This window comes from Pelecanus crispus, chromosome 3 (genome assembly GCF_030463565.1).
Source record: "Pelecanus crispus isolate bPelCri1 chromosome 3, bPelCri1.pri, whole genome shotgun sequence".
NCBI lineage: Eukaryota > Metazoa > Chordata > Aves > Pelecaniformes > Pelecanidae > Pelecanus > Pelecanus crispus.
The window spans coordinates 28,850,630-28,863,719 of NC_134645.1; the positions used below are offsets into that span (position 1 = coordinate 28,850,630).

Sequence of the window (13,090 nt, forward strand, 5' to 3'; positions counted from 1 at the left end):
TGTCTTAAAATTTACTCAAAGCAACAGCTCCTGCAGTTTCCAAACCAACATCTGGAACTTGCATCCTAAAGGAGACCCACAGCAAATGGCAGCAACCTGCCATTTCTTCAGCTTATGGGGAAAACCCTCCACTGGTGTAAATTCTCAAAGCTTCACCAAATGAAATGGGCCCTTGTCTCGCTGCAGTAGTGAAAAAGATTTGCCTAATGCTGCCACACAAACTTCAGTCACATCTGCCATATGTTTTTTTTGCCCAAGAGATTACTTCGAGTGAACCTGTAAAGTGCTGAGAAGGAAATGCTCGCAGCCACAGAAAAATGAAGAATATTATTGCGGAGGAACTTTTCCCATTTTACCAATGAAATCACCCGGTTTCCAACTCATTAATTGAGGCTCTTGTCGAGAATAATATTACGACTTGTTCTGTTCACATGTATCGAGGGGAGCAGAAACATGGGGGACTTTGGCTCTTAAACACCACTAAAAACTGTAATTGCTCCTGCTGGACCTGATGCAGATGCTGGTCTGCACATAAGCACTCCGGCAGTTTTTATTGCTGAATATTTTATGTCCAAGTGACATGAACTCTTTCGAGTAGTACCATTAGGTTTCAATATGGCGTATGAGATCATTCCCAAGTCATAGATACGCAACAGGAACATAATGTACCACCATCAGTCAATTAAGTGCTCACATCCTGCAACTCTTCACAAGGAGACCTTACTCATACCACTATTCCCATGACAGGAAGTTTACTTGAATGCAGGCCAAACCAGTACTGATTTGCAGAATCAAACCCAATAGCACTAAAAAAAAAAAAGAAAAATTCAACAGCCTTGTTTATCCTAAACTAGGTCACTGCGCTGCTTCTAACAACAGAATTTCCTATGTAAATTGATTCCTACTAATATCCTATGACGGTGCCTCCTGTCCTCTTTTACTGCATTAGGCACTTGCCAGCCTTATCTGGATCTTCTCCATCAAGCCTAATCCACTTCTTTTCAATCTCAACCTGTAGTTAGAAAACAAAAAAACAGGTAGAATTACCAAGTAATTGGGCACTGAAAGTGTGAACTGCAGCAACGGCATGAATAAAAGCTTTGACACAGTATCAAAACATTTCCAGACCCAACAGATTTCAAAACTACTACTCCCAAAAATAGCTCAACTGAGGAAAAACGATGCTGCATTTGCAGTTGTTTTTCAGCATCCTGTCTGATCAGACACAGAATTATTTTTTAATGATTCTTTTGCTCAAAGTCATTATCACAAGTGCATGCAAGATATGTTTAGAATACAAAGCACATTCACCTTGCAAATACTGTATGGAGGAGTGGGGAGGAAGAAGAGGAGGAAAACACTGAAAACATAGCCCTGAAAATACCTGGTAATTGTAAAAAGCTTTCTGAACCACATGTTTCTGGGGCTGCACATCGCTCTCTATGCCCAGTGACTTGACTTCGGTTCCTGAGGCACAGGTATCATGAATGACAAACTGGACAGTAGCAAAAGGATACCAGTCAGACGGGATCTCCTGGTCTGATCCAAGTTCCAGTTTGTAAGACAGGCTGTGTGGATGATCTGAACCTTGGAAAAGAAAAAAAAAAAAACAAAACAAAACAACCCACACCATCAGTTAATTATCTTTTCTTTGTTTACAGTGCAAGGTGAATCTGCTAGCATGATTATCTTTTATTAATGCATACCTGTTGTTATGATACAAGATTATTCTATGGATAATCTTTTGCTACTTGGGCATAAGCTGGCCCCTTACTCATTTCTTCTCTGCTTCAGCACACTTTTCACAATTGTTGCAGTTTTACAAATTAATTTGCACAAGATTTACCAGATCCTCCCAGCTTCTGATTAGGAGAAGAGTATTACAAACTTAGGGATAGGTTGCTAAATTCAGACTATTAGGAAAGAATCTCAGTTTTCACTTAAAAATACATTTCTTACTCTCATAGAAAAATGAAAAGGAGCTTAGCCAAGGCACACAGGAACACTGGGGTGGAAAGCCTGCTTTCCAAAGAAACCGAGGTCAGCAGGCTCACTACGTGCATAAAAGCAGTATAATATAATATAATATAATATAATGAAAAGAATCATTTATGTCGCAGCTGCCTCTCCAAATTCTTCAAGGCAAAAAGCAGTAATTCTCCATTTCCCCTCCTCTCCAGGATTTTAAGCATCAGCATAGACAACTAACTACCATTCGGCTGCAGGCAAAAAAAAAAAAAAAAAAAAAGCAGAGGAAAGATTGGCCATATTTTGTCAAAGGCAGGCCTGGCAGTGTATATTTGTTTTTCATCCATTATACTGAACAGCATCTCAAAGTTTAGGCAAAAATGTGCCATTCTTTATGCCCTTGCTTTCTCCGGTGGCAGGAATCAATTTTGTATCGGAATGAAGGAAATACTGAAGATGGAGTTAACATACACTGAGCTTTATCCATCCTGTGGGAAAAAATCACTATAACACTCCATATCCACAGGCTCACAGGCATTTCGTAAGGCAAAAATAAATAAAAAAAGCTACATCTCTGTTGCTCCTGGGAGCCTTGGGCTGAATGCATCCTCTGGTCTGTGCTGCAGGCTTTCCCTGCAACCCACCTCACAGCCTGCCCAAGCCAGTTCTGATTTTAGGAGATAATTTACATTTGAACAGTTTGATGGGCAGAGTTCTGTCAAATACATGTGTGTCAAACTTCACTAGAACAAAGTCTAATTCAATAAACCATCCTCCAAATTTCATTCCAAGTCCAGCATAAAGTCAATAGGTCCCCAAACATCAAGGCTTAAAGCATGGAATTCATGCTTGTCTTAATCGTACTCACTAGAACATTTAACATTTTGTTTTCCTTTTGACTAATTATATAATTAGTATAATTAATAATTCCCTCCCTCTTCCTTGCTGTTACACTCAACAGCACAGTTAAAACTTGACTGCCTGGAAGAAAAGGTGAGGGAAGCGGGGAAAGGAATAGGAAGCGTCCTTTGGATTATCATCCCCTAAACTCCAGATGGGGGAGGTCTCCAACTCTTTTCTCTCCCCCCTTATTTTTTCCATGTTTAATAACAACAACAATAATCAGTAGCTTAAAAAGCTGTTTGCTGACTCCAAGTGTTCGTCTCTGTTCGGTTGACCCCAAAGGCACGCACACAGAAACAGAGCAGCATTTACAGCCACCACTTTGGACAAGGGGCATGTCACTGGACAAGTGCAGTCCTTCACCATCTTGACTCCATACATGTCTGAGTTACAAGAATCCCCTGCAGGCTTGCTTCCAGCAGTACATCACAATCGATCCTTATCCTAAATGCCGCTTTTTTACATAACTACTTGTAACATTCAAAGAAAACCTGAACTGGATTTCAGAAAATAATGCTATATACACACCAACTAGAGTCCTGCACTGTGGAAGAATATCAGCTACTGGCCATGAAATCTCCCAGGCATCTTTAAAGAAACATGTATGTCGTGGTTCAACCCCAGTTAGCAACGAAGCACCACACAGCTGCTTGCTCACCCTCCCCCACTGCAGTGGGATGGGGGAGAGAATCAGGAAAAAAAAAATAAAGTAAAACCCACGGGTTGAGATAAAGGCAGTTTAATAGGACAGCAGAGGAAGAGAAAGTAATAATAATAATGATAAAAGAATATACAAAGCAAGTGATGCACAATGCAATTGCTCACCACCCGCCGACCGATGCCTAGCCAGTTCCTGAGCAGCGATTGCTGTTCCCCAGCCAACTCCCCCCAGTTTGTATACTGAGCATGACGTCATATGGTATGGAATAGCCCTTTGGTCAGTTTGGATCAACTACTCTGGCTGTGCCCCCTCCCAGTTTCTTGTGCACCTGGCAGAGCATGGGAAGCTGAAAAGTCCTTGACTAGCATAAGCAGTACTTAACAACAACTAAAACATCAGTGTGTTATCAACATTATTCTCATGCTAAATCCAAAATACAGCACTATGCCAGCTACGAGGAAGAAAATTAACTCTATCCCAGCTGAAACCAGGACAGTGTATCACAATGGACAGCCAGCAACCATTCCCCAAATGGGACTAGCTGCTTGTTTCTACCAAAGCATGGCTCTAATACAGGCTCATAAGGAACTGGTTACAGAAATTGTAGGAAGAGGTAATACAACTTGCACTCATAAATGCAAGGGCAGATCCATAAAAGAGACCAGTAGGGATCACTGCAACACAAAATGTGTAGGTCCTGAGTTTTGGGAATGAAGCTCCCCAAATTATGTCTACTACAATAGCACCTTTAAGGTGAGCAGGGAGAAGTAGGTGCCCAGCAATGGCCATCACCAAAGCCAGCAGAGAGGGAAGGAAACCTAACTGAGCAGGACAGGCTGGAGAGATCAGATGGAAAAACCTCACCCCTCCTTGCACTTTGCAACCTACCTGCCACACCAAACAAGGCACAACGCTTTACAACCCACACACAGTTAAAAAAATGACAACCACCACCCAAGCCATGGCCTGTGACCAAAAGCAGCAGTAGTCACCTCCTTTTTATGTACAAGCCTACCACTTAGTTCACTTGCGCATGAATCGGGCTCGGTCACCCACGCAGCTATATGGCAAGGCTGGTATGGGGGTGGAGTAGGAGGTACTGACTGCGATTTGTGCTAAATCAGTGTTACTGGCATGTGCGAGACGTTACTCACACCTCGGAACACACTACAGGGCAGGGTCCTTCAAGGCACTAAAGCACAAAGATACCCAGCTTGCAAGCTCGTAAAGGTCTTAGGCAAAGGAGTGCAACACCAGGGGCACGCAGCGTGTGGCTAAAGTCTCAGGACAATAATACGGTACACAGAGACAGGTAAAACTATAACATTGGGGACTTTATTACTGAAATAGAGGAGTGAACAAAGTCAGAAACAAGTATTACAACCATCCTAAAGAAGGAGGTTGGAGGAGGACTAAACAAGTGTGAGGAAGAGATGGCACTTCGTCACTCACGTACACAGTGACAGGCAGACCTGTATAGCTCTGTGACGTGGGCCTTTTCCACGATCTGCTGCTGGCCATCTCTTGCTGTCTCCAAGCCATTTCTCCCACACTAACGCTTTCTTCGTCTACGGTGCCTCTTCTGGACTGCTTGGCCATGGTGGAATGAGCCCCCTGTTGGGGTGAGCCTCTCCAACCTTGAATCTGCCATTGTCCCAGCAACAGCTGTGGTGACAGCAACACCAGTGGTGAAGGGGACCAGAAGCAGCACCCCATTCCACAGCCAAACTGCGAGATGTCACCCCATCGGTACCACAACCCACCTAAGCTGTGCTCCTCTTGGCTCCAGGACCTGCTCCACTCTCCAGTGGCGGTGCTGGGATGCAGCTTAGCAACACACTTACTTGACCTAGTCTTTGTGCTGTTTGCTGGGTTGGGATGCGCAGACTGCACAATGTCAGCCACAAGTGAAGGGTCCTTCATAGCGGCAGTTGCAACACTAAGATGGCATATCATGCCCTGGCCAGGAAAGAAGCACGATCTGCCTCTGGGGCTATGGCTGACCAAGGATCTGAGGAGAAAGGGTTTGTCCAAGAGCAGTAGTATCTTGTTTGGAGTAGTGGTAGTAGGAAAAGGGTGTAGATCTAAGGGCTTTTGGAGATCAAATGCAGCATCTTCCTGTTGTGGAAGGGAGGCCTATGGAGAAACAAGTAGCAATGGGAATTGTCTGGAAAATTATTTTGTCTTCTGAGAAAGGGAATCCAGAAATAACCACTGCTTGGAATTTTCCTGGACAGGTATGGTAAATGTCGGATGGTAGATATTCACTTGAGCCTAGGCATAAATGGGCCATTCCTCTTGGCCTGCTGCTAAAGGCTCCTACGTTAGACATGGCAGAGTTGTGGTTCAGTACCATATTAGCACTCAAAAATCTCTGGGCTTATATTCCACCTAACCCACACCCATGCAGTGGTTTTGGTGTTGGGATGTGATGAGTTCTGGGGTCCTTTCTTTCCCCTAGGTGGTAACCTGCAAAGGCAGAGATGATAGTTTTGGGATCTGGGTAAGGCTACTGGGTCCTCTGGAGCAGCCTCCACTGGACCATTTTGCCTGCTCCCAAAACACAAGGCTCCCACCAGTCCATCCGTCTCCTGTACCAACCTCAATGTCAGGAGGTACTCACCACTTCACTTGCAGAGAAGTTCCTCTGCTCACAGCTGGGCTGTGGTAGGAGCATGGAGCAACTTCTTCCCATCAGCTGTCAGACAACAAAGCAATTGACCAACAGTTCGGAAGATGGTGAACATTGCCTTAGTTTTCACGTAAAACTAGCCAGTCCTTGTCATCTCTGCTCCATTAAACTATTGTTTCCCAGGCCTTGTATTACACTGGAGTTAGAAGAAAGAGAGGCTGCATGTACAGGATCCTTTTTCAAAAAAACCTGTCATGCTGAATAAGCAAGATGTCAGCCAGAAAAGAGAAGAGGTAGTGGTGTGGAAAGACAAGTTGGATGAAGCCGGCATGGGGTAAGTCTGTACAGTTCCCCAGTGGAAGGTAAGACAACATATTCAGATGCAAGCCCAGCTATCCAAAATATGGCCCATCAGGCATCCTGGAGACATGCCCATCTGGCCTGATGGAATCGGATCACTCCTGAAAGGCAACTAGACAATTTGGGGAAATAACTGAGCTTTTACTAGGTAACTTAGGAGACAGAAGCCCTGGGGTTCAGGTGTCTAGGCAACTTGTTAAAACTTTTCTGAATTTGGAGACCTAAGTCTTTCCTGTCTTACATCTGAAAATTTGGCTCTTATTTTCTAAAAATGTTCCAAATTCTTGCTCTCTTTCTCTGAAGAACAACAAAAAAAAAGCCAAAACAAACAAACAAATCGGTAAAACTCTGAAACTAGATTCAAACTGTCATTTAGCATTCATATAGCACTTCACAAACAATTAATAATCTAACTTTGCTACATTTACTCACACTTTTTATCCCTTATTAACCTGTATGAGTAGCATTCAGGCATCCTTGATCTAAGAAAGGCTCATGAAGCCAAGCAATTTAGGCCAAAAAACTTGCTCGTTATTTTAGTCAAGTAGTAATTCTATTTTTGCCAAAATAGGTCCAGTTCTAAAAGTCTTATTTTGAACACGAAAACATCAACAATTACTAAGAATGGATTTACATTAGGATTGTTAGAAGTTAACAACTCCTGCAGCCATGTCTAAATGGGTGCGTTTATCCAACCTTCTGGAATAAATGCATAGGAAATAGGGGAGTGGGCAGGTACCACTGCCAAGGAGCAGTTTGCAATGGTGCTGGTGCCAGAAGGAGGTGACTGGGCAGGGACGGAGCCCACCTAACAAAGTCATGGCTTGGACTTTTCACCTAGGCAGTTTAGAAAACAAAAAAGCGGCAGCTGAAGGTTGCTGGGAGCCACATTGCCTCCCACACTTGAGTCCATGCTCAGATGCTAGAGACTGCCAGCAGCCACAACCTCCCCTGGCTCCATTTCTCTGTGTTGCTTAATCACCCAGTATGGTTCCATAATGCAGAAGAAAAGGAGCAATAATCAGCTGAAGAGCCGTTGCTTTACACAACGGCCCAAGGATGGAGGTGTCCTAGCAGAAACATTGCAGGGCACAAATTTACTCAGCAAGAGATTAAAACACAGCTTTTCAAAGTCTAGCCTCTCCCCAGCTCCCTGGGCGACACAGGTGCATACAGCTTCTCCAGTGTAGACATACAGCTTCTACAGCCTGGCCCCAGTACTGTGCTGAAATCATAAAATGTTCTACATGTCCTTATACAATGCCCCAATTTCACAAATGTAGACTCAATTTGCAGAAATTTCATTGGATCAATCCTTCAAAGTCTACAGCTTTTTAACTTTTTTTTTTAAAAAAAATGCTAACACTCGGGCTCCAAACGCTCCATTTATATATCTGAATAAGCATAGGCAGCTTTGAAAAATCTGGGGTATCTTGCAGCTCACATCAACTTCACTTGGCCAGCACTCTTCCAAGGAAGCTCTTTAGTAGAATACAGCGGATACTAACATATTTCAATGTCTATAAATGGAGTCACAATATAACCATAGGCACCCTTCCCTTTTCCCTTTCTTTTTTTCTTTTTTTTTTTTAAGAAGCCTTGGACCAAGGCTTCTTGAAAGCAAAAGCCTCAGCATATTTTTCTCCCTACAGTAAACATATTATGAAAGTTTACATACTTCTATTAGTTTGACTGCCTTCAGATTTTTGGCACGCCTTGGGACAACTCTATTTTTAAACTCTTAACTGCATACAGAAAACTGATAGAGAGGTTTAAAATTTGAACAAGCAGTATTACTACCAAAAACGTTTTTTCAAAGGCATGAACATTTTGCGGATACAAATGATTTTGCAGATCTCAGCCAGAGGAATTATTCAAATGTCGAAAGTTTAAGCTACTGGTAGAAAATAATATAAAGCTGTAGAGTGCCACAAAAACCAGATCTTTCTTTCAAATAATATAAATATGAAGTTAATTGTGCACATCAAATCTTAAGGTGAATGAACTGCGGGGAATTAAAGACTTTGGAAGACTTATAATCTTCTTTAAAATTGCCTGACTAAATTGCTGACTTGATTTTGCAGAAGCAAACCTATATTAAACAGCTACCTGAACAGTCAGCCCCGTAAGCCTTGGGAAAACACATGGGCCAAAGCAGCACAGTGCAAATCCTTGAAGCCTGGAGTGCAAGACACCCTTGTCTACAGATTTTGAAGACCTGAAGAATCTTCTTCTGCCTGCTGGTTCTCCTACATCTCCCCATCAACTCCTCTGCCCTCCCTGTCCATTTTCCAGTCTCCCCAACTCCTCCCTTACTGCCTCCCCTTATCTTCCCTCTCTCTGTCATTTCTCTCCCCCCACCATTAATTCTGGCTTGGCTCCCTGCCTTGTGTTAGCCCATCTGCCGATGCTGCGTCTCCTCTGCTCTCCCGCTGCCCATTGCTTGGCAGCCACTGACATCCTCTCCTGAGTAGAGCGTGAGATACCCAGGCAACAAGCAGCACGTAAAAGGGAGAGCTCAGCCAATTCAGGAGGAACCATATGGCATTAGCCACAGGTCCAAGCCGACCACAGCTTCTTCCAAAGCAAAAGAAGGGGAAAAACAGAAATGGCATTAACACGACATCATTTCTGAATCTGACCACAGTGCTGCTCCTCCCGTGGTGTGCATCAATAGAAATCAAAAGGCACAATTGCTCAAGGTTTGGGAGACCTCATCACCTAAGCAAGACCCAGTCTGCACGCAAAAGGGACCAGTACTTCCAGGCAGCATCATTAGTAAAAATACTAGCTCTCATCTGCCAGTAGCCACGCAATAATTCATACTCTCACAACTGCCATGTTAGCATGGTGATTTAGGATGCTTTCAAATGCTGTTTTAATACCAAAAGCAATCTAGTTCATATATAGGCTCAGGATAATAGTCCCTTTTCATTTGTTTCTGCCTCAGTTTTTCTGTTCCTTCTGTCACTGAAATATCAATCATAATTCAGATACCAAATACCAAACTGTAAAAAAATAAAATAAAAGTCATAATTACCTAAATAACAGATCAGATTAAATATAACTTGCAATTAGTTAAAAATGAGGAAAAAATATATTCTCGGGAGTTTTTTTGCCTTTGCTCTTTTTTTTTTTTTTAATAGTTTTATAGTTTTAAATGTTAACTCTCACCTGCACACACATCTAGCTGTCAGAACCTAGGAGTGGATATGTCAACTTAGTACTAGCATACCTGAAAACAGGACTTAAGAAGATTAAATCTTTTCTGAGCATTTTAAAGAGGTAGTTAGTCCAGACAGTTAGGATACTACAAGACTAGGCCAATCCATTTCTTAATACTACACATTTGCCCCCTTCTTAAAAGTACAGATTTTACAGATATTTTAGGCAAAATGCTTTAATAGATTCCCATGTCTTACACAGACTCCCAAAGCCTCAAATACACATAATGCGTATCTAAACAAAGCATCAAATGCCTTCACTCTACCGAACTTGAAGCAGAATACTGTATTCCTCAAGAATTTTTAAGCCTTTAGAAACGTACTATATAGGGCTACTAATCTGGTAAGGTGATTAAAAATTGGAATTTTAAAACCAGGTATTTATATTTTCCTTCTCCCAAAAGTCATATTTTCTCCATTAAATTAAGGTAAATTAACTATTTTACTTAGTGGAAAATTAACAACTTCCACATGCACAACTACAAACTTAGCTGGTTTTATTGCTGCATGTTTTTAGTGAGGTACCACCACCAGAGAGAAACGGGAATAAAGTGCAGTTATTGCCACAAACATACAATCTCAATGCACAAACCCATAAAAGAGGCAATAGATATTAGCCTTTGCAAAGGCACAGTCAACTTCCTACAGCAAGTTTGACCACAGTACCTTCTAGTTATGTATCATATCTACTGTTTCTTAAACGATGCTAGAAAGCCAACACCCAACAGTAACAATACCACCTTTTCTATTAACTGTGTGATATTGGGTGGGCAAATCATTTTACCTGCTGGCGTTTGCTTCCACCATTGCCCAGCTAGTATATGTGAAGCATAAACCCTTCCCTCTTTCTTACTACAGACTTGAGGTTTACTCAGAATGATGAGATCCACTTCCATGATACTGCATGCTTATAATTACTGACAATAATACAGCTGCCTCCATCAAATAAATTAGGAAAATGTCCAATAAATAAATAAATAAATAAAGAAGGCTATATTCTCTTTTTCCTAAAAGGTTACTCCAGCTTCTACCAATACCACTGTACAGATAAAACCCCAAACTACAGAAGCTGATACGAGGTACACAAGCATAAAGACAGCGAAGATGTGCACCCAAGCCCATTATTTGATAGTGCAAATTATTTACTTGAGTTTTTATCTGGAAGCCTGTCTATCTTCCACACAACAGCCCTGTAGGCACTCTCGTATTTTGCTGTTCCAACCGAGACTTGTATTACAGGATCGGATTCAACCTCATGTAAAGCACCAAGGCACGCTCTCCTATTCATTTTTGCTTTTAGGGATTTCTGCCTTTGGAGGTTCATGGTCCAAAGTGCTTTGACCCACTGTGTGGGAACAGGAAAGCGTATCATAACGTTTTCACAGTATTTCACAGAGGGTAAACGCATTGGGATTGGAGCAGTTGAAGACATGTTTATAAAAGCCTGAAGTTCAACATATGCCCCCTGAACCACTACTGCAGCCTTCACAGAAAAGGGAAGGTCTTGCCCATTATACTGTGTCCTGAAACGCATCAGTTCCAGCCTACAGGCATCCGGGGGCGTAAACTTAATAATTCGTGACTGCTCGAATTCCTGTGCTTTGACACAGTTATGGAAATGGCAATCGAGAATATCGATCCATTTCTTCTCCTCCTCCTTCTCGAAGTAACGCTCATCCCTCTTCTGGAGCTCCAGGTCATTCAGGGTTAGAAAGCAGTCGGCACTTCCATTCACAAAACACAAGCAGTAAATGTGCGTGATGACAGCACTTTCTACAAGTTTTCCTTCTGCCTTAGTGACTTTCCCCCAAAAGTTATCCACTATTTCCAGAGTCATTTCTTGCTCTTCATAATTTTTCTTTTGTCTAGAAACAGTAGGAAGTTTCATAAGCTCTTCCTCGACCGTTGTGAGGAAATCAGTGAAGTCGTCATAATCTGTGGTGCCTAGCTTTAACATCTGCTCAGCCTCCGGCTCATGGATCGCTTCTACTTTGGGATGATACCTCCTTTTCTCTGTGTAAGACACGCACTCAATCTTCACAGTATGGATTTTTCCCGAGACATTATAGCTCTCTAATTTGGGTTCGGACAGCTTACAGTGTGGGTGCAGCTGGAATTCCCTGAAAGGTTTCTCCAGGCCCTTTTCATAATACATCTGCAGTACACCTCCAGCTAGGACGCTAAGGTAAATAGGGCCCCATTGCCGAGATGACATCATGTTCTTCTTTTCGGGAATCCTCAGCATGAACGGCCACCCATCCGCTTTCCGGCTCCTGAAGAGGCTCTGTGGGATGGCAGGGGAGAGCTTGTGCCACGTGTGAGCATTGGAGGTGGGTGGGCTTCCCATGGCATCGCAGCTATCAGCTTGCAGGTGTTCAAGCCTCTCGCAGATGTAACTGAAGGAGCCCTGGTTAAGGCTTTTCTGATCATGGCAAGTTTCTTTGTCTTTAGGATGACAGATGCTCCTGTCGAGCACTTTGTCCTTCCTGTGTGTGCTAACATTAGCGGGTGATGTGCTGAGCGAGCATCCTTCCTTCCAAAATGGACTGGAAAAAGCACAGTCGCTCTGAAAGTATGGGAAGTGCGCTGGTGCTGACAACAATTCTCCTAACTCCTCGCAGCTTCCTGGCGGATTAGGGCTTCCTTCATCTGTTGATTTGGAGACCGAAGTCTTAACTGGATGGTCATTAGGTGAGGTGTTCAAAGCGAGGCTGCTCAGTTTCTGCGAGGTTAGGGATGAGCAAATCCCGGGTGATGGAAGAAAGTTAACATTTGATGGCCATTCAGGGATGGGATAAAGGATGTGAATCCCAGGCTTTGGGATGCATGGACTTCCTGGGTAGTCTCTGGTAGGTGTAGTAAGTGGAGAGTTGCTGGGAGGTCCAGGACTTAGGTAGAAGTCAACTACAGGAGACGAGAGTGGAGTGCTGCCTGTAGAAGATGATATACTTGAAGACTCATGCACACTAGACAGATTCAGTTTAAGGCCATTTGCTTTACAACTAATCTGATTATCAACCGATTTCTGAGGCGACTGGAAGAGTGGCTCATCATCGAAGGTGACCCAGTTTGCTGGATTTGTGGAACACATCTTGTTGGAGGAACTTGAGGCACTTGCAACACATATCACCCGCAAACCATCTACGGAGAAACAACAGACATGAACAGAAATAAATTCTCTTGAAAGACAAAACAAAGAAACCCAACCCTTATAAAAGTCAAACCACACAAAGCTTAAAATGTGCATGCAGTTTATAAATCCAGTGTACTTTGTGTTTTACATGTATAATCTGAGACAGCCATGTAGAAACAGATGAACTCCCCATGAATCCTCACTGCTCT

General features: G+C 42.8%; 1 protein-coding gene across 1 annotated transcript; it reads right to left on the reverse strand.

Moving 5' to 3' along the window:
- Positions 1–750: 750 nt before the first annotated feature.
- Positions 751–12,882, reverse strand: STON1 (stonin 1). Its single transcript, XM_009486754.2, has 3 exons — positions 10,895–12,882; positions 1,385–1,587; positions 751–1,012 (listed from the first exon to the last, which is right to left on the reverse strand). Exons 1-3 carry the CDS (start codon positions 12,837–12,839, stop codon positions 938–940), a joined length of 2,223 nt encoding a protein of 740 aa, XP_009485029.1. The 5' UTR covers positions 12,840–12,882; the 3' UTR covers positions 751–937.
- Between the last annotated feature and the right edge of the window lie 208 nt (positions 12,883–13,090).

Excerpts from the sequence above, each read along its gene's own strand:
- STON1 (XM_009486754.2), bottom strand. The coding sequence starts at position 12,839 with ATGTGTTCCACAAATCCAGCAAACTGGGTCACCTTCGATGATGAGCCA. Across the intron at positions 1,588-10,894 it reads GCTTCCAGATAAAAACTCAA|GTTCAGATCATCCACACAGC; the intron begins GTAAATAATTTG and ends TTCTTTTCCAAG. Across the intron at positions 1,013-1,384 it reads AAGCTTTTTACAATTACCAG|GTTGAGATTGAAAAGAAGTG; the intron begins GTATTTTCAGGG and ends TTCTAACTACAG.